We start from the raw sequence: 26,350 nt of genomic DNA on the forward strand, positions 1-26,350 counted from the left end.
GTTGACTTAATTTGAAAGTGTGCCCCTCAGATAGGAGTATTAGGTATTTTGCTTAAGTGACCTGCAAACACAGTTAGAGAACTGTGTTATTCTTCATGGTAGATAAAGAAAACCTGAATTTGTATTTTCTTTCCCTCTTTTTTGTTTACTGCTTACAAACACCAAAGATGTTGATGTGCCCTTTTTCTGGTCTTGCTATAAGCATAATGGTCTCTGACCATATTGAGGGGGTGTAATATACTAAGGAGAAGGAAAAGCTTTAACAGAAATTTCTGACTTCTGGTAAGTCATTATACAATAAAATAAATAACAAAAGAAAGTCTAGACAGTTCTGAATTATGTGAAAAAGATTTCCAACTCTGTTTTGTGATGTACCTTCATATGTTGGAGTCAGACAAGACAGATTATTAATATAAAAGCAATACAGAAAATCAATACAATAATATAAACAACAAAAATACAATACAATAAAAACTTCTGAGCAAGTGCTATTCAGATTGTTGGAGAGCCAGGGTACGCTACCTATAAGGAAGAAAATGTTGAAGCTTGCTTAATCTGGCAGAGAGACTAATGGAGGATCTAGTATCACTCCACAACAAGTTAAATGATTTTTTTTCAAAGACCATGTAACTCAAAGCTTCTTGGTAGTAGCAGATAATAAAACGAAAAGTAATGCCTGCCTGGTTTTAGCTTTGGAATTCAGTTTGGAGACTAAGAAAACTTTTTCACCAGGACAATGGTGAAATACTGGGATGGATACAAAGAAAGCAGGTATTCAGAGGCTTTTAAGGTGGCTAGGCTAGGCTAGTTTTGGTAGTAGGCCTGTTCCAAGCAGAAAGCTGGCCTAGATAACCTCCAGAGCTTCCTTTTCTCCCCCATTTTTGTGAGCCTGTCTGAAAGACGGTTTTTGCTGCTATACCTGTTGGTCTAGCAAAATGCTACTTCTCTCTCTAACCCTTGCTTCACTGACACCCTCATATCATCACAGGTCTAGCAGACCTGCTACTGCAATTACATCTGTCAGATCAGGTAAATAGCAGCTGAGGTTCTTCCCCACATCATTACCTCTTTCAAATAGATGTGTCTTTTCTTGGAATTTCTATATGAAATTTATTCTGAATTTCCCTAAACTTAAGTGTTTTGCTATACTGGAATCAGGAAACTAATTGTTTAGCATGAAGTATGGGATTAGCGTAACTGAAACCGTAAGAGACTACTCACTTGTCCTACATCAAAATACATGCTTAACTGACTTGCTAGATCAGAAATTATTGGGGTAAATCATATTGTTTGGATTTTGTATTATGTAAGCAAAGCATAGAGCCTCAAACTTCATAGTGAAAGGAATCTGTATGTCTAAGTCCTAGGTAGCTCTGCTGTCTAGCCCAGGTCTCTAATTCTAATTGTATTGTCTATACAGCCAGGCCTCCAGTTGTATCTTGACATCAGCCTGCTCTCACTCAAATCTAAGAAAATTTGTTGGAATTGCTCTGACAGTCCCGGAACATGTCTGGAGAGGTTATTGTATTTTTTTTTTTCACTCACCTGTTCCTCTACGTGTCGAGATTTTCCCTGCACACTTGAGATCAGTGACAGGAATACACTCTTTAGTCAGGAGCTGCAGAACCTCATGAATCAGCTGCATTAAAAAGCAGAAACATGGGCGGTCACTTATATTTGTAGGCCTAAAAGAAATGAGGTCCTTTATTCAGAGAGGAAATACAGAAATGCATTATTTAAATGTTAAATGCTATTGTTGCAGAATAGATTATTTCTTTTTGTTTTAGTGGCAGGAGCCAAAGAGCAGTGCATGCATATTTTAGACACTGGGGACTGAGGCTGGCATCTTCAGAAATATGTCTCTTCCTGCTGTCTCAGGAAAAACCGTACTCACTTAGTCTGATCTGATGCAAAATGAAACTAGAGTAAAAACTGGAGGTTAGGTGAAAAATGATAGGAGTTAAAAATTTCAGAAGTGATGTTATTTTAACACTGACAATTTTTTTCTATTTCAAAAAAAAAAATAAGCAGAAGGAGAGAAAATAACTAAATTAAAATTGAATTGTAAATACTAATGACTTCTGGACTTGGGTCTTGGAGGCCAGATAGTTTCTTTGGCTCTGTCACTGGGTGGCAACCTGGCCCTGGTTATGTCACTTCAGTTATTAATGTCTCTGTTTTCCATCCTGTAAAATAGAGACTATAATATTGACCACTCAGATGATAATTTTGTAGAGATGTATGGAAATAAAATGCACTATAAAATAGATTTAAAACAAGTAGTTTTACTTACTAAGCAAAACTGTGACCTGAATTTTTTTTTTCCTGTAAATTCGTTTGGATCAAAATGTAACTGAAAAATGTGAAACACATTTTTGTTTGTTTTTTTTTTTTTTAAATAACAATACCAGCATTTCCATGGGGGAACAATCATTTAGCAGTCATGTTCTTATAAAATCAGCATTCAGTTTAAAGCAGATACAATCCTAATAAAAGTGCTCTTAATTTTGATAATCAACACCACCTTTTCAATGATTCTTGTTTCCTGGAAGATGACATTTACATCCTTCCTTTCCCTTCCCCAATATCAATATATGGAACATGCCTATTTGAACTACTCCTACCCAGCTGTGTATTTACACAAATACCTTCTTAAATATGATCTCATGTGCAGGTTGTCCATGTTTACAGACTCTCAGCAGCTGCAGTGTACTGAGTCTGCAGAGAGATACCACAATTGAATATCAGAAATATTGCAGCACCAAAAAAAAAAAAAAAAAAAGGTTCTAAATCCTTATGAAGACAGTTCCTAAGCTAGTGTTACTGCAGGGAATTTACAGCTTGGAAAGTAATAACGCTGAAGAAAAAATATTATTGGATTTATAGAAACAGAACTGTGTGAATAGGATTTTTTTCTTTAAGAACAACAAAATAACCTCCCAAAAATGTGACTATGATTTAACACCCCCCAAATGACATTTGTCTCTGGATATTCTTTTTGTTTGTTTTGTTTGTGATGCTTTAATCAGCATCTTACTTACATTTAATCACCTTACTTACATTTTTGTTCAACGTTTAAATGCAAGTTGCCTTTTCAAAACGATGTCAACTAGGTTTGCTCCAAAAGTATTGGGGAAAAAATAAAAATAAATAATAATAATAGGAAAAAAAATCTTCCTTTACACGTCCCTGATTTTTTTTTCTTCTGAAACTATTTGCCAAGTTGACCAAACAAGTTGACCAAGTTTACAAGCAATTTCCTACCCACACCAAGCTCCATTCTTTGTTTATAATCCTTTATTTGCTCTGCTACATGCTGACAGCTTCTGTGCCCCTAGAATGGGAGGGTCAAAACAGACCACTGTGTTCCAAGTGGCTTCTCTGCTGGGTGCCCAACCAAGATGTGTCTATTCCAGAAGCTCGAAATGTAATTCTATAAAAGTTCAAATTGCTGAAAGTATATACAGGAACGAAAGTAATAATATTTTGTTCTATGATGTACTCTCCTTATTTAAGACGGACTGGGGAAAACCAATGGGAGCTCCAGGCTTTCTGTGGCATCAGACCTCGAGAGCCCTTCTGCTGTGCTGCCACCTGGTGACACTTGGAGGCGAAGGTGCCAACACATGAAATGCTCTGAATGCAGGCTGCTGATGCTACCTACCTCTGAGACACAGCAAACAGGTAATGTCTGGAGCTGGGGTGGGGGCTAAAAGGCTGCAAGATATAGTTTCATATTTGTGGTCTGCATGGATAGAATAGCTGTGTGGTAAAGGAAGAGCTCTGAATATCTCTTAGAGGCATGCTTGTATGGGGGAAAGACAGGCTGAATTTTTCATCTTTATTCTTTTCTCACTTAAGCAACAATTAAGAAATAAAATAAATATAAAAGTTCAATGGAAACGATTTCAAATAGAAAGAAAATTTACCACTAGAGCCTGGCCTGACCATGTGAAATATTTAATCATACGCTTGTCATCCGTGCATTCAGGAAGGCTCTTCAGATGAATCCCACCTCTGAGCTACATCTCCAACTGTGGAGAATGAAACACAAGCCACGGGACTGACTTTTTTTTGGTAAAGATGCTGGTAACTCTCTCACTGCTCTGAGCATAGGCTCTGGTACTAGTTTGTTGCTATGTAATTGACATGATGGAGACATAAACCTTGTAGATTACCCTCTGAATGCATGTTTATCCCACATTCTCATGAGGTGGACCAAAGAACTTTCTGCTTCCTTCACGAGGCAACTACACTTCCCTCTAAGCTTGTTGTAGTGAGTGAGCTACAAAACAATGGTGTAAGTTTCACTTCAAGACTGGTCTCTTTTTGTGCAGCTTAAAAACCCTAAATACTGAGTAAGTCTTCTTAGACCTCCATGTGAGCCCTGCCATTCACATCCATCTGCTCACAAAGAGGCAATAACTTCAAGCAGAGGCATCCCAAGACCCAGTGTCTGGACTGGCATCCTAACACACAGACATCCAGAAATAATTTTATGGATTGTCAGCTCTGAGCCACTGCTCTCCAGCCCTGGGATAGCAGTGCAGCAAAAGGGATTCCTATCTAACAAGCAGCTGCTGAGGAGCCTGATGCAATTCCTTTTTGTGGTGAGCCTCTCTGCAAGGTAACTGATTTTACCAGTTCCTCCTCTACTCCATGTGGTAGCAGCCTCTGCTGCAAATTTGTAAGCTGTACTTTCAAGGTCTGAATACACTAAGCTGACAAGTGATTGTGCAGCTAATGATGAGCTTTTTATTGTTCAACTTTTCTCTTTAACAAAGTATTTCGATATGTTCAGGACGAGGGTTTAATTTCAGTTCTAATATATATATATATATTTTTTTTTTTTTTCTGAGCAGCAGCAGCAATTTTATGTATTCTTATAGGTTAAGCTCCTAGCAGAAAAGAAACTAATAATGTATTATCTGGCTGTAAGTTAAACAGAGTTTTTGTTTGTTTGTTTGTTTTTCCCCTATTATTTACTAGCCTAGAACAATCATCTGAACACCATAAAAGCAGTCCTTTCCTAGGAAAAGATGAAAACAGTTCCCAAGGACCTACTCAGTTTCAAGAATTGTTTTTAGCAAAGGAATATCAGATAGCAAACCTACTGCTTATATCAGTTTGTCCTCGTTGTTTCTGCCCAAAATTTTTTATGACACTGAAATCTAGCAATTGGGTACAATTGCAGTGTTCCGCAAATACTAACACTAAGTAAGAAGTGGAGAAGGTACATGAGTCTAGTTCAGAGAGCTAGAAGAATGTAGAAAAGCCAGGTTTGCCCATTAATAGGGTCTGAGGGCTTGTTAAGCATGCTTATTAGTTATTTGAAGGTACCTGAGTAGTTATTGCTGTGGGATAGCTGCCTTCCTGGATATATGCAGAGTCCTTCTGGGAGTGCAGCTTACAGGAGAGCAAGGTCAGGAGCAGGAATTTATAAATAGAACTGGGAGCTAAAAAGAAAAAAAAAAAAAGGTTGTTAGTACGGGATACATCAGAGATGTAAAATATCTGCTTTCACATATGCTTTGCATGGATTTTGTTTAATTGGTTTAGCCTAAACTTCAGGCTCCCTATTTCTTCTGACAATAAAGAGTTACTGCAGGCTGTGCAAGCTAAAAATCCTTGCTTGAGAGCAAATGGAGGTATTAAAAAGGAAGAAAATATTTCTAAGACTTTGAGAAAGTGGTGTTTGCTAGAGGTTTTGGTGCTGATTCTCCAGACTGAGATAAGTAAATCTTCCTGGAAAGCAGCTCTTGGTCAATATGTTTATGTAATTATATCTTGTGCTTTTGACTGAGTCTGAGAGTGTTGTTTTCTGATGAGTGCTGTGTGTTCAAGTCTACCTTTATATTTTGTAGATGTTTTACTGCAGAATGTCTGCATCATGATCTATTAATTCAAATACTCCTGAAAACAATGAATTCCTTTGTATCATGTAGTAGAATGTTGAGCTGAGGTACAGGAAGGGGGGAAATGGTATGCCGTTATACGTTCCATTAGGCTTTCAACTTCCTCAATCTCAGTAGATGAATATGCATGCCTTCCAGTGTGAATATCATGTGTTTAGCCAAGCCACCTTAAAAATTTTCATGCACAATGTATTTCTGGTCAGTAGGTGGCATTTAGTGTAAATAACAACTTCCAGAGGAACTTTCAGATTTGATCCTTTTTTCTTCTGGGAAAAAAAAAAAAAAAAAAAAAAAAAGGTTTTAACTTTTTGTTACAAAATATTTTCTAAATGTGGCTGGTTTTTTCTTTTTTCTTTTTTTTTTTCTTTTTTTTTTTTTCTCTTTAGAAGTTGCTATTGTTTTACTAACTGGAATAGCTGGAATAATTTTGGTGGTGTATAGTTAAGGACAGGATTAAAATATTAGAGTTTCAATTTGTATTTCTGGACTTATAGTCCACTGATATTTCCTTCATGACCATTCCTGACTCCTTTTAAAAAAGCCACAAAAAATAACTAAGAAAAGGGGGACTTTAAAAGCAGCAGCCTTGAACTTTTTCTGTAAAGGTTCATAGGAAACTACTTCAGAATTTCACAACTTGAAAAAGACTGAAAACCACTACTCTAGTCTGATGTATAAGACCCAGCCTATTGGATTTACTTTGGTTCATTCTTGTTGAAACAAAAACATATAAACATGACAGTTTGATTTAAGGACTCTTGTTGATGGAGGGAATTTTGTACCAATTACCAGTGAAACCCTTTGAAACAACAGAATTTCATATATTTCATATCCATGTTGTGGATATTATCCATGTCACAACACCACCCCTCCAAATCTTATTGCTGCCAAGATCCAGCCTGTGTGCTGGGAGGCCCAGAGGGTGGCTCATGGACCCCCTAGATGTCTAGGGAAGAAAATGGACACCTTTTGTGAGAGGAGTCTGGAGCATTACTTCAGCAAGTTGCTGCTTCTGATCATCATGGTGTCAGCGTAGTTAGTGGTGTAGTGGCATCTCTGAACTCAAAGCAAGTGTGCTCAGCTCAGAGGGGTGCAGGGTGGCCACATGCAGAGGACAGCTGCCTGGCAGCAACACGTTGCTACCACCTTTATGGCTTCATCAGCATTAGCTCCATTTACCTTAATCCTGAACTTCAGCTACCCGTGCAGGCACACAAATATGCAAACTACTGTCTGCGTAGCACGGCCCTGCTGATTTCCCCAGGGCTGGTAGCACGGCCTGCAGCCACAGGTCCCCTCAGGCCCGACCGTGTGCTGCAGTGGGCAAGCCTGAGGGGCAGCTTCCTTCCCCACAGCCCCGGTCATCTCCTGCTGCATGGCAGCTACCACCCAAGGCCTCCCAGGCTTTTGGTCGTCTCTGGGTTTGCTTTTTTTGTGTGTTACCTTTCTCTGTGGTCTCACTGACATCTTCTGCCACTGAAGAGAGGAGAATTTGTGAATGTGAAGCAGAAAATGTTGCCTGTACTGCACAGGCATGGAACAGGGTTTTTCCTCTTGTGTTTGGAGGCAGGAAGAGTGAAGAGAAGTTTCATGTGAATTGGTGTAAAGGATGTTATTTGGTGCTGTAAGACAGGTGGGTCTGGTAGTTATCCACAGACCTTTGCCTTAGATCGCCCGGTGCTGCTTAGTGTTACTGCGAAGGTATGTGATAGGAAGGAGCTAGCAGTGAGATGACAGCCAGGGGAGAATTTCCTTTTGTAAAGAAAAACTTTTTTGGGGATCTGTTTTAATACAGCTGACTGTTCCTTTTTGTAGAACTGAGAGACCTGCTTTCTGGCATGCTGAATGGGCTCAGGAAATGTTCAGAGAGAATTTGGTCTTGTGAGGCCGTCCCGGATTATACAGACTTCGGTGCTTGTACATGTGTGGGGAAGCTGTTATCTAGGTGACTTTCTTGACAGTGCTGGGTGTGAAGTGCAGAACTTCTTGAAAAAGAATGTCCCTATTATCTAACTGTCAGTCTCCCAAAGCGTACTAATTCTGGATCAGATCAACTGGACAGAGGGAAGGCTTAAGAAAGGTAGTTCCTCTTCTTCCTTGTGGGTGAAGGCATGGTGCAAGGGGGTATAAATGTAAATGGTCCAAACTGACAAGGGAAGTTGTGGTGCCGTGACCTACTACATTAGTTATTAGCTTGTCTTTATTTCTTGAGTTATTTTTACTACAGATAATTTGGTTATAGCTGTTCTGCTCCAGTGAAGCAGAGATGGAACAGGAGGGCGTGTTGAAACTCTCCACTTTCAGCCCCATCAGCAGATAGTGCAAAATAAAAAAGAAATGATGATTCCTATGCTGCGTGAGATAGAAATCTACTAATGACTATGTGGCTGCTTGTGTCCTGAGAGTGTCCATGGAGGGGGCACCACTAGATAGGAGAAGGCTCCTGGGAAATAAAGATCTGTGATCAAACAACATGGAGGCACTGCTGCAAATGATCTCATTTCACAATTGTAAACTGACAATGAAAAGGGAAATGGAGTAGCAGTGGTAACATTTAGGTTTCTTCTAAACTAGAAAGGGGAAAACAGTGTTCTCTCTTGGATGGTATTAATATTCTCTTCAGTGTCTCTGTGCTTGTCATTCATCACCACTGGTTTGGGCTAGATTGCAACTGGGACAGTATTGGCTAATATGTGAACAGCCTAAAGGCAGGAAAACAGTGGATACGTTGGCACAGCCAATGCAGGCTGCATGGGCTTGTGCTCTGCATGGGCTCAGAGCTGCCTGGAAGCCTGTGTGTGCAGCTCTCAGCTGAGCTTTCCAGTAGCCCAATGTCACATTCACTGGAGACACCCCCGTGTGCAGGTGGCTCCAAGTGCGACCTTGTGTCACACAAGGAGATTGTTCTCAATCTACTGGGATTATTGTGTGCTAGAAACATCACTGCATTAATGAAGGTCCCCATGTTATATAGTCAATCACTTTTCTGTTGTTGTCATAACCTAACCCTGTCCAACAATGAAATCAGACCTTTCAGGACCTGGTGCTTCTACCATTGGAACCAGCAGCCTGGGTGCTGCTGTAGTTTAGCTGGAAGAGAAAATTGTTCTTCCTCCTGAATAATTTTTCAGGCATTTGAGAGAAGTAGACACTAACAGAATACTGGTGACTTTAACTATATAGAGGAAAATGCCCTTAGGTTTCTGTAATGCCACAATCCCATTAATGCTCAAGGTCACAGTAGAATTTTCTGGGAGAAACAGTTTAAAACATTCTTATTTTTTCTCTGTATAAAATGTTTACATCCCCTCCTCTTAAAAAACAATTATAAAGCCTTTGAGGTATGTCATTGGGAAGAACAAAAAAAGCAAAAAGACAACTGAGAAGTAGTTTTTTCCCACCCCATGGCTAATCAAGACTTCTTTGTTGTCAGTGCAGTTTACAGTGCTCATTTGCGTCTTTGATTAGCTGCCTTAGCCATTTTAGTAGAGAAGTCAAGGGCTTGAATATTTACCTCAGTGTTCAAGTATATTTATTTTAAGGGTACTGCATTTGAGGAAGGACTCCAGTTGTTGACAGTACTTTTTGCATATGTTGCACAGAGTGTGAGCTTTGTGGTGCTGTATTCCTGTAGTGGTTTGGTAAAACCTTAAACTTAGAAACAAAATTAACACCACCACAACACAGACACACTCTTCATTGTGAATATGGTATTGGGAGGTGGGGGAAGAGGGAGAATAACTGGTTACTCTTTATCCTGACAGAGGAATGCAATGCCTGCCAGGTTTGTGCATCAACTGAATTGTGTTGCTTTGGGAGCTTGGTGGGTCCTGAACACGTGGTTCATTTGCTCTTTTCCACTTCTGCTTTCTTCAGGAAATAAGTGCAGCAGCTAATCAAGTGATTCACAGTGGAAAGTTTAAAGAGCAGAGTGGGAGCTGCTGCATGCACCAAGATGCGTAATAAGACAGAAGCAACAAAGCTCAGTTCTCTGGATGTGGCTGTTGACTGCAGGAGGAGCTGCTGAATACAGGAGCCCAGGTATGTCAAGAGATTTTTCTGTGAAAGGGGAAGAAACAGATTTAGCTGTTGAAGGGATCTGCAGCATGATCTGCAATTGGTTTGTTGTGGTAGGATCATTTTCAAACAGCAAAAGCTTCAGTCAAAGCTCACCCTGAAATGCAGCACAAGCAGCACAAGGAGGAAAAAGGAGCAGAGCTGTTTGCTTGTATCTTTTATTCTAGTAATGACAATAGGGTTTATCTATTGCTGCTAGTGGAAACTCATTAGAGTTGGTCCTTATCAATGAGCTGCCATTTTGAGATAATTACCCTGGTCTTATTCTTTTGAGTTTGTACAACTATTTTGTCTGTGACTAACCGGGAATATTCTGTTTACTCTTGGGCTGGGGAGCATTTGCTTCACTGCCAGGAAGACAATACCTTAAAAGTAATCTTTTTGGTATCTGGGCTTCTTTTCTCTTGACTTCATTAGTGGCGTATGCAAGTCAGAGAAGAAAATACTTCCAATTAGATATTCAGAAGCTACTTTTTTTAAAGGAGAAAAAATGAAGAGTGGGTATATGAGAGAGGGCTTAAGTCAGTTTTGTATCCACTTTTGAACTTCATGGACGTGCTCTTCAAACAGAAGTAAAGATAAATGCTGTTATGTGTTTGAGACCCAAATAATGATTTTGAGAGGTTGTACTGCACAGAAAGGCGTTTTACAACTTAATATACTCAAAACTAAAAATAAGCTTAAGCAAATTACATTCTAGCATAAATTAAGGAAATTCCTTTGGCAGCAATAGTGTCATACCTTCTTGAAACAAGCTGAAATGATACCTATTGCTGAAAAAGTAAGGACTGTGTGCTACTGAAATACAACTTGTTCTTTGAACAGCTTTCAACTTTCTCTAAGCTGACAAGTATTTTAAAACCCCTTTGTATATTACTTTTTGACAGTGCTTGGTTCAAGTCATCAATCAGATTAGGCCCCCATTGTATGAAATGCTGGGCCAAAATTTATGAAGAGTGAATTCCTTCCCAAGGAAGGAGTTAAAATTACAATTAAAAGGACCTGGCAGTGATGGGTAGGAAAATGATAGATTGAGGGACAGAGGTAAAATAGTAGATAGACAGTCTGGCACAGTGTTCTGTTTCTGAGGAACTGTTGTTGGTGCCTGTAAGGACAGAATAGTGTGAGCCACAAAAAAGGAGGTTGCGGCTGAATTCAGGGTCAACTAGAATTTGTGGGATAAACCAGTTCATACAAGAAAGGACATACCTTCCACTGCTTGGATCATATAACATCAGAGAGCCTTCTGATGTTACTTTACCTGGGGGGTACAGGAATCCTTGTTTTAAGCATTTCAAATATTTGACTGGCATGACTGTTTAATGAACAGGCATATCTTGGCTGCCAAGAAGGAGAAGGTGATATTAAGAGTCATCACCCAGTGGATTTTTGGGGCGCTGTGAGCTGTGCATTTCTGACGGTTACCAGGGTCCAGGGTTTTAAATTACCAATTATTTATTTATTTTATTTATTTATTTTCAGACACTTACTATAAAAAGTGGACCAAACTCTGAAATTTGGTATCAGGTCTCACTGTGTTTTGCTTAACTGTCCTAGTATGAGACCCTTCTCAGATAACAAATATTTTTTAATGTTTAAGGATACTTCTTGATTTGGTGCAATTTGGGATTTTTGTAGCACTATGGGATTATTCTTTAGATTTCTGGCAGAGACAAAACCTAAGGTAAATATAAGTAATGCTGAAGTAAAAATGAGTCTTTACAAAAATCATGCTTGTTCAACCATTAAGCTTTTAATATCAACATTATCTCTCTACCAGCTTTGGTCAAGCCTTTCTTCCCTTTTATCCTATCAGTCTGAAAAGGCATAACCACAGTGTAGTGTGATTTCATACAATATTCATTTAGACCAAAAGGGAAAATACATGAGTAAGTTCAACTTCCTCTCTGTTACCTGACATCACTTTCTGAATGATAGCATTATGTTTCTTTTATATATTTTCACTTTTGGGTCTTTTTTTGTTACTAATTAGTATGTAAACTTCACTTTTTCTATTATTGTGGTATTTATAACATAACCAAAACTGAAGTAGGCAATCTTAAGATTTAAGATGAGGATCAGTAGAAATGGTTGGATGTAGCAGAGAGTCAACAGATTAGACCTTTTCAAAATATCTAAGTTATTCTTAGTACCACAGATATGTGAGTCTCAAATCCTGTGATATGTTGATGGATCCAGAAGAACAATTTTCTCCAAGAGGAATAGAAAACACAAAGGATTTAGAAGCCCAAATGAAACTGTAGATCCAAGCAAACGCTATTAGGAGGCAGAACATGCAAAGTAGAAAGTGCAAGTGAAGAAAACAGAATAACACTAGGGGTCTGATGTTTAGTTTAATGTGCCTCTTGTAGTCTGAACAGTTGGAGTAAATAAGGAGGCAAATTGTGACCCTCATTTTGCCATTACATAGCTTTATAGTCTGAAAATGTTTTGAGTGACCAGCCCTGCTTGTCTTTGCTGTGCAATCAGCAAGAAAGCCTGCAAAGTAAATTATGAATAGAAAGAGAAAATTGGTAACTACTTTTGCCTTTGTTCAAGCTGTTCCACTGATTGCTCAGTTGATGGCCTTCTGATGGTCACTGTAGGCACTGCATTTCACTTCTGTGCCTCAGTTTCACCATCTGTAAAATGTCTGCCTCTGTCATGGATTTTGAGTTTATACAAATGATCAAGGTAAATCTAGACAGTAGGAGTGTGGGTAACTTGTTCCTTAGCATTGCTTCAGGTTTAGCACAGTAGTTTCCACAGCAAGATACTTCCCTTAGGAAAGAGGATTGTGTCACTGGGGATGTGAGAGCAGCCTCCTTGAAAAAGTGACTGAACTATGCTATCACTGACTCCTAGAACAGCACCTAGGCTTTTTCAGTTCATGGTACAGCTTTGTGATGACTGAAGTGGGCTGAAATCCTATACAAGGGCAAAGGATACCATATGACAAATGTCTCTCCCACACAGTCATGAGGAACACTGTCTTCCTGTTTACTCAGTGCCGGCACAGTCGTCATACTTTTTCTGCTCGCAAAACTGTGTTGTATTGACACAGACAATTAAGGAAAACAACAGCAGTGAAACAAACTGTTCTTGAGGTTGGAAGCTCCAGATTGATACCCTTGGAGACTGATTAAAATCTCGTAGACCCTCCATCTCCTAGTGAAGGATGGTGTATGGGCTATGGTAGTTACCCTTCTCTGTACTGTGAAGGATCAGCATTTGGATCCAAGCATAGGTGTCTTCTGGGACCATCAGCCTGCTGCAGGTGGTGTGCTGCCCAGTGACAAGATAGTGTCACCTTCTTCATCTCTGCAGCTCAGAGCTGCTGCATGTGTGTGGAAGTGAAACAGGTTTATCTGGCTTGGAGTGGGTAGGGTGCAAGCAGCAAGCAAACTGTGTAGCTGATTGATGGCTAAGGAAGAGAATCCCAAATATACTATCACTGTTGGCTCATAATTTCTAAACAAGGCTAATAAGAGTCCATTTTTATTTCAAGGGGTGTATAAATGGACAATGCAGGAGAACTGACTCAGTTTTTGAATTACATTGCTTTTTGTCATTTTTTATTGACAATCTACAGTGGTAAGCAAAAAGCCACTATACATAGAGAACCTATCTCCTAGGAAAAGGTGTATGCTGTTTTTCTTTGAGAGAGTGTTAATGATTGGTTAAAGATTCTTCTAGGCTCTTAAAAGATGATCAATTTGTCAAGTAAAGCAATGGAGCCTGTTCCTCCTTGTTGACAGCTGCCTCGCTGCCTCCACACTGTAATAGTTTGTGTCATATCCCTCAATTTTGAGCAGTCAGTGTCCTAGACACCACACAGTATATGGCTGATTTTGGTTGAAACTGGAGAAGCCTAACTTCCACTCACACAAACATGAAAGGTTGTGACAGCTCTGGGTAGTGGGGTGAGCTCACAGAAGGCTCTGACAAAGGTGTAGAGTTGCTGTGGGTTCAAGGCTGAATCATTGACCTTCCAAAAGACTATGGGTAAAAACAGAACTGGAATATAGATGAGAGGAGTTGGGGTTGAGATAAGGTTATTAGAGGGATTCCTTTACCTACAGCACAAGATGGATCAATTGTAGGTCAAACTTAATGAACAACCAGTATTCCCAGCTGATGTTTCATCCTTGCTCAAGGTGGGGGATACGTCAGACACACAGCTTAGTTTAGCATTCACACTTAATGAAATACATAACCTGGATCTTGAATAGTGCTCTTCTGTTGCAAATCTGATGATGGTAATAGTTATGATTTTTCTTTTATAGTTGAGGCAACAGAAGAAATGAGAAAATCTGACTCTGTTAAAGTTGGGGCTGGAATCCAGATTTCCTGCCTGGTTTATCATTTTGTCCTTCCAAAGCCCAGATGAGTTGTGTAGAAAATCAAAGAGCTCTCTCTTATGAAACATGCATACATATGATTGCAAGGTAGGAATGCTGTTTTCCAGGAGCAGAGCTCTTAGCCATTAGAAGTGGAAAAGAATTAGTGACAGCAAGCCTATAAGCTTCCCAACTCCAATAGTTAAGACTGTCAATGTTTGGTTTGACAGGACAATGGGGTGGTATGGGTTGATGACAGCTGTAACTAACACAGTATCTTTAACTTAATTTCTGATTTCAGCATGGACAAAGCAACTGAGCACATGGGGCAGCTGGAGGATTCACCTGGCAAAGCAGAACAGCAGGAGCAAAGCCCTGGTGATGTAGACAAAGCAGAAGCACTGGGACAGCCTGTGCACAGCAAGGACGAGCTGCCCCAGAGTCATACTCTCCAGTGGGAGACTCTAGGCAGACAGTTTGTAGAATATGAGCAGGTGGCTCCATTTCTCATCCCAGAGGAGCAACAGAGAAGACTGCTGGACTTTCTTCCTCTCTTCCTAAAGGTTTGTTCTCTGTATTGCCTTTGGTGCAGATGCCACGGCCATGCATTTGATTTTTCTGTTGCTCTGTGTTGAGTGGTCACCCTAACTGCCAGTGGAGTTGATTAGTACCTGATCTCTTTGGCTATGAGGTGGGCACTTTTATTCCCCTGGAAGCCTAAGGAAACAGTTTCTTGTCCACCTCTCCTCTAACTAACCTACAATCTTAGCACAAGAAAAGAATATAGGGGAGCACTGCTTTATTTATGTGAATGGCTAAATTCTACCCATTGTGTCAAGGAATATGCTGGTGATACAAGCATGTTTCAAAGTGAGTACCCTGTGAAGAGGTTACTTCATGTCACCCTACACTATTTTATTTACTTAGTTGAGACTGGGCGCAGTTTCAGTTTGGGGAAAATGTGGTTGTGACATGCTGCTAGCTAGGGTAAATGCAGGGGTATGGTGTGGAAGATGAAATTTTGGGGTTAATGACAGTGCAGATGTCTAATTTCAGTCCTTCAGAAAGGAGCTGTTCCAGGTGGGTGTACTGGGTCTGGGGAAACTGCAGCCCGTGAGGAGAGGAAGGTCACACTGTGGATGAGATAGTTCAGGAGTAGAACGCTAGTTAACAGGCTGCCCTGCTGCATTCCCTACAGCTCCTATCAGACAATGATTTCAGAGATGGCCGTATTGAAACGTGAACCTGGAAGAGTTCTGTGATGAATGGGAGTCTTGAGGGTTGATTTTGTTTGAGTGCATGAAAAATATAGGGAGCTGTTTGAGTGGATCGTACAGTGGCAGAATGGCAGAGCATAATCCTGAGAGATGCAGAAAACCTGGCCTATACTTAAATGTTTTCTCACCATATAGTACAGTAGGGTTGTCTTTCTCCTGAATTACCTAGGGTATTTCTGGGTATAGAATCTGAGTTTTTACACACCCGCTATGTAAATCTTTCAGAAAGATTATTATTATTTTTTTGTGTGTGTGTGTGTGAAACCATATTTTAATTATGGCATATTTTATCTGTCTGTACTTGTGAGTTTTTGGTTCATGGATGACCAAACTCAGACCCATCAATTCCCTACCTATCTGAGACAGTTTTCTAAAAAGGTAGTAAGTAGGTGAGAAAAAATATTGTTGGACATGGTCGCTCTATGTGGAAGCATTATGGGACACAAAAAGGGACCCTGTAGTACAAGGAATGTATGGAAATATGTGAGTGAGGAACTCACTGCACTCAGTTCTGTGAAATCTTTGGTGTCCATAACAGTAAAGAAATAACTTCCAGATAGTCAAAGCATTTCACTCAGCACGATGAAGCATGAACCTGTGAAGCTTAAACAGAACTTTCCCTGCAGGACACAGGGTTTCAAAACTGCTGTAGATGCTGGTGCCAGTTAACAGTACTGAAGCAGGTAACCCTTTGGTGTCAGTGTGATGCAAACAAATCAAGTGCAGTTCAAGTTGCAGGTAGGGTCTGGCAAAACCTATGGCAAAGGCCTTGCTATATCTGAGTGCAAGCTTGCCCTGGTCCAAGGCACAATACACTTGTGACACTTGAGAAATAAACTTCAGTACCTGTGAGTCAGGACAGCAATTTCTCAGGAGGCAGGCTAAATGTTGCCAAGGCACTGGCAATTTTGTGCATACAAAAATCCATCTGTGCTTCCCTTCTGCAGGGCTGAACTTCACATGTTTTAGGGTTGTAAGAAATGATTTCTTGAAATGCAGTAATGATTTTGAATTCCTAAAGGATATCATGGCTACAGAATATATTCAAAACGGATGTGCAGCTTAATGCTTGCTTTTGTGCTTTATGAGAGGGATTTTTGCCTTCCCTTTTCTCAAGTTTTTTAACAGCAGAGCTTTGTGCTGTTTTGTAGTCTTTTAAGTTCAGATGCATGGCTAGAGCATTTTGTCCTTGCATCATTGATTTAGGAGTACATTGTTGAAAATCTGGTCCATTACCTTTGAGTCATCGTGTCTTTCCCCATACAAATTTACTACCTTCACGTAAGAGCTTCCTGCTTTGTGTGAAGCCCCTGGTGTGGCCTGGGCAAACACATCTTTGTTCAAATTGTATTTGCTGTAAAGTCCTTAGTTGTATCAACTACCCTGCTTCCTTGTATTTAACAGGGGATTGTGCAAGTCCTCCTTCTCCCTTGAGGATTTTCATTTGTCTTTCTTTCCTTGTTGGATCATGCAGGTGCCAATGCATCTCTGTCTCCATCTGAGAGCTTTGGCTCTTGCTGGGCCGGCTGGAAAGAGGGCCCTAGTCAGGAGCCAGTTGAGATGCGGGGGCTCATTGCTCCCTGACACTCCTTGATGCAGAAGGAAAAAGTGTAGGAGGAAAATGTTAGCTATCAGTTTGTGATCTAGGCATAGGCTGGGAGTGATTTTAATGTGACATCTGGTGCCTCTTGGTGCCTCAGAAAGCATCATAATGTTCTATTCAATAGATGGCTTTTGAGCTAGCATCTCTCCATAAAGCATTGCTCAAACCTCAGAGGGAAGTGTCATCCCCCTTAACACTGAAGCAGTCTGTTACTCAGCATAGGCAATTCTAATGTAGTGCTCTGTGTAAAACAGTTGGGAGTTTCAGTGTGTTGCTGCCTGTTCCCCCTGCCCCTGAGTAGGAAGGACAGATGGTAACAGCAGACAAGGAACTTGTGGCAGAATCTTAAACATCTAGAAACAGCCAAGCTTAAGAGGAAGAACAGATTAGACTGACACCGCATTATTTGAGTTTCCCCAGAAGGCAGGCATTCTGGGATGGAGTCAGGTTGAGCTTCTTCCAGATACAGATCTTTATAGGCTCAAAGACCAATATGGAACTGATTGGGCCTGTTTTTAGAGGAGAGCATTTTCTAGAGGTTAGTGTCTGACTCCCACAGGATGATCACCCAGGAAATTGAATTGGAACATGAGTGGCCTTCTCTGTAATGACACAAGCTTACTGAGCTTTTGCACAATGACAGTAGCATTGCGCTGACCCTTTGATTAATTAATATTGTTGGTTGATTTAAAATGAATGTATTTTAAAATGAATAGGATATATTTGAGAAAAGGAAAGTTTGTCAGACTTGGAGCAGGGAACCATCAAGTCTTGCTACTGTTCTTGTTGTCAGTTTTGCATTGAATTGTTCTTCTGTACTTGAACAAGTAATTTATAAACTAGTTTATAAATTTGCTTCTCTTGGCTAGCTAAATGTTTAGGGCAATACCTGGCTGCTTAGGAGAGCTTTATTATGGTGTAGGGTGGGGATTATTTAGAAATCCTGGGCTGGTAAATGTTTACTGTCAAAATCTTCAACATCTCAGAAGAACATCTTTTCCTATAACAGAATTGAACTATACTCATGATATAACTGGCTTGTGAAGTTGCAAGGTCATAGCCATAGAATTGTAAGGCAGAAACTTAGAAACTTTATACATGCACTAAAAAAGCAAAACATAAAAGAAGTGATGGATTTTACTTTTTTGTTGTTGTTCTGTGATTTTTCTAAATTTTTTGATCTTAAAGAAACATTTCAGTTTCGGGTAAATCTTGCCAGTATACTGCTGCCTGCATGCAGTAGTTGCTTATTATCATGGTTTCTGTGTGACAGATCTGTTGCAGTGCTCCATGAGAGCTGCAGTTCCAACCTCATTTCAGTTTCTAAGTAGCTGAGACTGTGCAATGACTTACTTAACAGAGAAAATGCAATTTTTATTTTGTTTTTATTTCTGAAAAATATTTTTTATCTTTTTGCTTATGACTGTCTTTAGTTTTGGGAAAACAATTTTTGGAGAAAGATATTCTTTTACTTAAATTTTTGGGCAACTCTAACACTAATCTCTTTAAGGTACAGACTGCTGTATTATTTTAAAATGGGCTAGCATGCATTTTGTTACAAATATTGGCACAGAGGCAGTGACAGACATCTAAGCTGTTTTGATTATATCCATTGGAGAAAATAATGTAAATGCTGTCTGGCCAGGTGCATTACATGAGTCAAATGTTGCCTGTTCCAGGTTGACTTCTGTATCTGTAGGGTCAGACTTCTGCTAGTCCATTAAACAGCATTTGCCAGACAACACTGTCTGGGGAGGGACTTTTGAAGGGAAATGTTAACTTTAGGTTTATGTATATTTATTACTACTTCTAAATCCACCAAACACATGCTGTATCAGAAACTTTTAAACAGTTTTTCACACTTGGATTTCAGGCCTGGGAACAGTCTGCTGGAGCAATTGTATTCCCCAACATTCAGCTGTTAGCCAGTGAAGTTTCCAAGCTTCTGACCAAGGAGATTAAGAAGAATCTCAATGGCAAGCCTGCAGGTAACGATCCCATAGCATTTCTACTGGGCATTTGCTGTTATTCAGCTGTCCTCTATGCTATGTTACACACTTTGCATGAGGGAAATAAAGAGAATAGAAAATATTGAGCATACATGTAGCATGCCGGATCTTCTACCAGCGCTAGCCCACACCTATTAGGTGTGACTGTGCTGAAGATCTGGACTTGTATGCCACACCAAACTTTATTTTGGAGCTTGTAGGTAGAAATGTATAGCACTGCAGCTATGCAGTAAAAGAGTAGGCTACACTTAATATTCTGAAGAGCTTTCTTTAATGGGAAATGTAGGCCAGTCCCATTTGGCTTTCCTGGTGCCTTTTAACACTCTTTGCACTGGTCAGTTGGCAAACTTCATGAACTGAGACGATATTCCCAGTGCAGCTTGTCAGTTTATGAAAAGTAGTTTACATGAACTGGCCTGAGCCTGTTGTTGGATCAAAATCCTTTCATGTTTTTCCATTCACCTCTGAGTTTTTGCTAGTGTAATTTTGTAAAATGCGTCAGATCTGTTAAGAAAGGATCAATGCAGTGTTTTCACCTTTCATTAAGGAATTGAAGTTTAATGTTTTGTGGTAACAGAGGAAGCTCGGCTGGCTTTGGAGCAATTGCTGCAACAGAAAGGGGAAGTAGAAGATGGCTTTTTGCTCCTGAAATCAGTGTATCTACTCTCACAGACTGATGTGGTAAGAGAAATAATTACAAAGGGTTTGTTTTGCTTTAATTTTATTTTTATTTTTATTTTTTAGTTCTGAGAGACTTGGTAACCACCCCAACAGTGGAACATCTAGGACTTAAAATGTTTGTTTTGTACCCAGTGCTTTATGCATCAGCATGTCCAGGGTATAGTCAGAGAGAGAACATGCTAGCAGGTTTACAGTCCAGGCTTTTCTAAAATAGGGAAGTAAGTGTTCTGTGCTTTCAGATACCCTTTTGTTTTGGTAATCAGACAGCTGTTTTTTTAGTATTTGTCTGATTTTTCTCCATTGTCTATTGCTGCTCTTCAGCCTTTCTTTGTCACTCCAGCTTACATATCAAGGAGATGACTGGTAAGGATCTGTCTGCTGATACTGCAGTGGTTGCATTCTCATTTTGCAGCACTTCAAAGCATTTCAGAGTCTATCTGTATGCCCATCCTCAATGCAGACTGGCACCAGCAGTACAGCCTGCTGGTGATGTGTGAGGGTGCATTTATCCCTGGCATTGAACTGAGCAGTTTGTCTCCTTATTTAGATAAATGAAAACAAAATCTTACTGTTTGCTGCTGGTAGGCATGATCTGTGTCACAGAAAGGAGGTGTATAAAATTATATATAGTTAGTCACAGTGTGAAGTTTCTTGTTGAGGTTTGTGCTTTTCAGAAATGTTTCTATTTTTTCTAGTACAGACTCACAAAAAAACTTTGTATCACAAACCCCACTCTTCTTTTTAGTTTGCTAATTTTGAACTTGATTATTGCATGCCAAATGGGCACCCTGGGATGCCACTTCTTTAAGTTGCAAAGAGTCATTAGCAGAGATAGAAGGAAACTAAGTGCTGAGAAACATTGTGAAGAAGCAGTGTGTCTATTTATAAAAGCTATAATTAGAAGTGTTTGTGCACTTACTGAATGAGTTGTAAAAGAAAAGGAATTATAGCTAAGTTGCTGCTATGCTAGGGTCAAGGATGGAATGAAGAACGTATGCTTTTAACATACCAGGCTTCTGTGTTGTCCTGTGAATTAATGATAAAAGAGGTACTGTCTACCCCTGGATTTACTACTATTGTAGCTGCTAGTTAGTTTGCAGGTTATATGCTTTATCAGCTGTAGGTCTGCTTATATAGGACACAGTAAGCATCTGTCAAAGCTGTATTTGATCTGGGGTGGGAATTCGTGGGAACAGCTGTGACAATGCACGGTCAGTGTGTTTGCTTCTCCCAAGAGGGTCTCTAGAGCCATGATCTGATTGCCATGCTAGTGTGCCCTTGAGCACTCCTAAGAATAAAATACTTAGGTAGCTGGTTCACCTGTTAAGACTATGCTTGGTGTTTAGAAACATATGGAAAGTGCAGTCAGCTTCTGGAGGGGCTAATTTTGTTTTTTCTTACTTAGAGAACTTTGAGGAACATCATTGGATCTGGCCTTCCAGCTGCTCTGATGCAGTGCCTGTACCTTTTCTTTACTTTTCCTCTGAAGAAAACCAGTGATGATGGAGAGACAAGTGAGAATGAGACTCAAACTCAGGAGATGCTTGTTAAGGTGAGTTGCCCCTCTGGCAGTTTCTTTGCCCTGAGTGCTCACATTCATTCAGGCTTCAGAATGGAACTGGTGGTGATTCAAATGTCCAAATAAATGAATAAATTAGGACTGAAAAATCACTGAACAAGTATCAGAAGCCTTACAAAACAATCTAGATGATGCAGTTATCTCTTATTTTGTTAAGTGAAACAGCATACTTATATTCAAAAATCAAAAATTTAAAAAAATATCCTAGTGGAAGTTACACTTGTTAATTTCACTGCGTATTATCTTCTGGCATCAGTAGCTAAACTGATTTTTTTTTTTTTTCTCCCCCATTTAACTGCTCAAAAATTGATGATGGATAGAAAAACCACTGATTTAGATTTGTTTATTTTTTTCAGTTTGACCTGGCTCACTGTATCCAGTTTTCATTTCTTAGTTCCTGTGTTTACAAGTTTAGGAGGGCTTTGATACTACAGTACTGTGGTCCCCCTATAAGCTCTGCAGTGACCCCACCCAGAGTTTTGTGCTGCTTTGGTTTTCAGTGGATGAGTACATCTGTGGTCATGTTGGGTTAATGCTGGCCTCTGTCTCCCAGGTATTTGTTGAGTTGTTTACTGTAGCTGATGTTTGTTTTCTTTTCAGATTATGCTTAACATGTATAGAGAGGAACAAGGTGTAGAGGAACTTCTGGCAGCTGATAAGCTTCAGTCATTAATTATAGCAACTGCTTCCCTCTGGGACCAGTGTAACCATTTGTGGAAAGTACCCACAGGCTGTGTGCTGCGAACAATTTCAAAAGCTCAGACCAGAAACAGCATCCTATACCTACAAGGTTTGGTTTAGTAATTTGGCTTCTCTTTCCTTGTGGCTGTCCTGCGAATTAATTGTCAAGAAAATTTTCTCTGGGATAGGTTTTTATCTCTACAGTAGCTGATACTCAGTCAACTGAAAACAATGGGCTCTTAACTGTCCAGACAGGAGCTTTATTTAGTGATGATAGACATCTAGAAACTGAGGATTTCTCCACACACACAAAAAATTACTGGCAAGGGTCCATTCCAGCTGATCACACTCTTGTAGACAAGCATAAAACTTTTTTTTTCAGTAATGTGAGGCTCGTCAACATTCGAAATAGAAGGTTGACAGCACTGCCAGAGGAGCATTATCTTTTTTTTGGATGATATCATGATTGGTTGTGAGTTATATTCTCATTTCTTTCTAGTCTATTTGTCTAACATTAAAAACTTGTTCCATTTTTGTCAGTAACTTCAAACTTGTTTGACTCTCAGTTCTTAAATACCTGTGTGTTTTTTTGTTTGTTTGTTTTGTTTTGTTTTCCCTACAGCTGTGGACTGCATTAAAATAGCTATTCAGAATCTCTTTAAACTGGCTGATACACTACCTGCTTGTGATGTGTGTGAAGCTGTTAGTATCATGTTGTGCTTTGTGAAAGATTCCTATCCCATATCATCAGTTTTATTAACAGAGTTTGAAAATAATGATGGCTACCAACTCCTGCTAAAAGTTCTTCTCAGGTAAGTGTAGAAGTTTTTTGTTTATTTCTAGAGGATGGTAAAACTTCATTTTCACAAGGCGTGTTGATCTGCTTTAAAATGTTAGTCATATAAGTAATACTGTGTGGATGCAAAGCCAGTAATAGTCTCTGACATTGAGTCTTTCATTGCTATTTTGGGAGGGGAAGCAGTTCATAACTTCTCCTCCTGAAACCATAACAGAAATTAACTGTAGGAGAAGTTAGTTTACAGGTGGGTAGGGACTTACCGAACAGAAGGCAAGGGTTTTTCATCAGTTATTAGGATTAGAAGGGATCTGGGAGGCTGAGAATCTTAGAACCGTTCTGGTTGGAAAAGACCTCTAAGATCATCTAATCCAACCTTGTTTTAGGTGAAGAGGTGAACTCTTAATCCAGAAATACACTCAGCTAGGGAGTGAAAGCAGATCTCCTTGCAGTGCAGAAGACAAAAATTCACACAATTTTATATCTAAAAAGATTAAGTTCTTCTGAACTGAGATGAATTTGAAAGTATCAGATTAAATTCAAACTAGTCATCCTAATCAAAAGTACAGAGCAGAATCTTTTAGTCTTCTTGTTATTCTTACTGCCTAATCAAGCTGTGAGTTTGCTACGTCAGAACAGAATGTTATACTGTTTCCCCAGAAGTGCTTATTTTTTTTTCCTTTTTTTCTTTAATACTGTATGAAGAGAGCACTTCCAGATCTTCTCAATACATTGTTTTTTCCATTATGGCTTTGCCTAATCTTGTACGTTTTCTCCAACACTCGAAAGAACTTTGGTCCCTGACCAGAACATCAGGTTTAGGATGTATTTGTAATTTGAATGTAGAGTGTTCATGGATCCAAACTAGGTGGACGTTATTTCTGATGTTTTTTTGCAGGGCAAAAAATTACTGACCTTCCGTTGGAAGAAGCTTTGTCTCTTTTTTTCTGGCAGTGTTTTCTTTAGTTACCATGGAGTGTCTAGCTTTCTCTTCTAAATAAGTTGTGTTGAAAGATGGCTATTTCTGAAGAAAATCTATCCACATAAGGGAAGAAACATATGATCTTTATCAGCAAGGGCTATGACTGTCTCACTCTTTTTTAACTGATAAAACCATGCTGGGGAGACAGAAATAGTATACAGATACTCAGGGCTTCATTTTTTTGTCTCTTCCCAGCAAATACTGGCAGCAAAGGGTAGGCAGAAAACTTTCACTGAACTTTTTCTTTGCCAGATTTCTTATTTTCTGATGCATGGAATTTGTTCTTCAGATAAAGAAAATTCTGTTTACAGAATATTCTTCCCCACCAGGTTACATTCTTCCCTGCTAAAATCGAACGCTAGCATTTTCCCTCACCATTCTTCTCCTTGCTTATAAAACATTGTTTTCTTTCTGAGAGACTTTCCTAACTTCTCGTATCTATTGCTCTGCCACTAACTCATGCCCAGATACTGCAGTTTTCATTAAGATTTAATCCTCTCTATGCGGTATAGAATAGAATGGCATGACAAGCAGATGTCTCTGCCCTTTGACAGTTGCTGTCTTAGGTCTAAACTATTACACGTCTTGGGTGACAGCTCAAACTATTTCATTACCTAGGACAGACATGGTATGTTCATGTTTGATTCAGTACGTGCTGCTGTGTCCAAAAAGTTTACATTACTAAGGCATGAACACATGACTGTCCCAACTTTTGTTGCTAGATGTGAGGGGTTGCAGCAAAATGAAGGAGACCCCTATCTGAATGAGATTCTGGACATGCTGACTTGCCTTACAACCTGTGGAAAAACTGAACTGAAAGTTTCTGGCAATATTGTACACCCGCAATTACCACACTTTGATTTTGAACGGACACGGTCTTCTGGTACAGTATATACGTGTTGATATGTAGGTGGATCATTAAAAAAAAAAAGGGGGGGGGGGGAGGATCTGTTCAGCATGCCTCTTAAGAGGGAGGAAATGCTTGAAGTTGTATAAACCTGAGTGTTACCTACATCAAAATGAACTGACCATATCAGTTGTATGGTCTGGTTGTAGGTTGAGGATGTGGCTCCCAGACACATTCTTTGTATCTATGATTCCTGTTTCTGGTCTCAGATGTGACTGAATATTAATAGTTAAAGTTCTTTCAGATAAAATCATCATATTAATCATAATGATATAAATAATCATTTAATCATATTTATGATTTAAAAGGAGAAAAAAACAAAGGGCTATCTCACCTGTTTTTCTTGCAGGAATGACAGTGAAAAATCTCCAAGCTTTTCAGGTGTTGCAGTCTATTTTTCAGAAAAGCAATGATCAGCACCTTTGTGGAAGAATCTTAGGAGCAATTGGTACCATATGGGCCTGGAACATGGTGAACTTCTTTCTTCTGGAATGGACACTACAACCTATCAACAAGTTTACTGACATAATCCATTTCAAACCACACCCAGTCCAGGTCCAATTTTTCAGACTGGTGGAGTCAATAGTGCTAGACCTGTCCTACATCCCCCATGAAATTTTGAAGAAGGTTCAGTATTTGATAAAGGAAAATGTAGTGCCAATCTGCACTTTAACAGCTCTCCAGTGTCTTCTCAGTATGACCAAGAAGGATCCACTATTTAGCGACATATTCCGGGACTCAGGGTTGTTAGGCCTACTGTTGGCACTTTTGAGGAAGCAAGCCAAGATCCTGAGGAAGTCAGGTACAACTGTCATTTGTGATGACTCCGAGGCAGGCATATCGATAGGAAAGAATACATCTCTTTCTACAATCAATTAAAAAATATACTGAGTAGCTAGATTTCTGTCTGGAAGCCAGCTGGCCTAACTTTAAATTTGAGATGTTTCTGTCATACTAAGCCAGGTCCTCTCTGAATTCTTAGTGAACAGAATGAAACTATAACTATCCTAAACAGCTCATGTACTGTTCTTCACTGATGTACAGTCTATTACTCTGGAAGGGTACCATTCATCCCATATTTCTAAACTGGTCTTGATTTGGGATTCTCTGAGATGACAGCTTGATAGTAGAGGAAGAAAGCTTCCCACAGAACTTAGTTTGTATGAAAACAGCACTTAGTCCTGAGGACTCATTATGGAAGGAGGTTTCTCAAATTTTGGATGTACAATACTCACTACTATCCATTCTAGTGATACAGGAGATATCTATATCAGACGCTTATATAGTTATATGACAGGAAGGTAATGGTCCATGTGTAGTAACTGTAGGGTACAGCTGACTTACGGTAAAGGCTCACATATTTAAAAGCTTTTTTTAAAATATTTTAAATCATGTTAAAAATGCCTGTGCTGTATGAATTAGGAAATGCCTTTAAATTTCATAATAATAGTCATCTAACTGAGAAGGGACCCAAAGTACTAGGTATAACTTCTGGAGTAGCAA

The 26,350-nt window shown here is 39.5% G+C and overlaps 1 protein-coding gene across 6 annotated transcripts in view; it reads left to right on the forward strand.

Moving 5' to 3' along the window:
• The window catches only part of WDFY4 (WDFY family member 4), a 145,843-nt gene that overhangs the window by 710 nt on the left and 118,783 nt on the right, over positions 1–26,350 (forward strand). For 4 of the 6 annotated variants that reach the window (XR_011098173.1, XM_068687824.1, XM_068687825.1 and 1 more), the window contains exons 2-11: positions 3,517–3,684; positions 9,792–9,956; positions 14,634–14,895; positions 19,086–19,200; positions 19,799–19,902; positions 21,308–21,454; positions 22,082–22,271; positions 22,785–22,974; positions 24,663–24,823; positions 25,197–25,649. Coding sequence is in view for 5 of the 6 variants with exons in the window: in XM_068687824.1 (XP_068543925.1) it covers positions 14,635–14,895; positions 19,086–19,200; positions 19,799–19,902; positions 21,308–21,454; positions 22,082–22,271; positions 22,785–22,974; positions 24,663–24,823; positions 25,197–25,649 (1,621 nt within the window). In the remaining variant the exon portion in view is untranslated. Of the gene's footprint in view, positions 1–3,516; positions 3,685–4,591; positions 4,611–9,791; positions 9,957–14,633; positions 14,896–19,085; positions 19,201–19,768; positions 19,903–21,307; positions 21,455–22,081; positions 22,272–22,784; positions 22,975–24,662; positions 24,824–25,196; positions 25,650–26,350 lie in introns of those variants that run through there. The other 2 variants (XM_068687822.1, XM_068687823.1) reach the window with 2 other exon arrangements.

This window comes from Anas acuta, chromosome 7 (genome assembly GCF_963932015.1).
Source record: "Anas acuta chromosome 7, bAnaAcu1.1, whole genome shotgun sequence".
NCBI classification, from domain to species: Eukaryota; Metazoa; Chordata; class Aves; order Anseriformes; family Anatidae; genus Anas; species Anas acuta.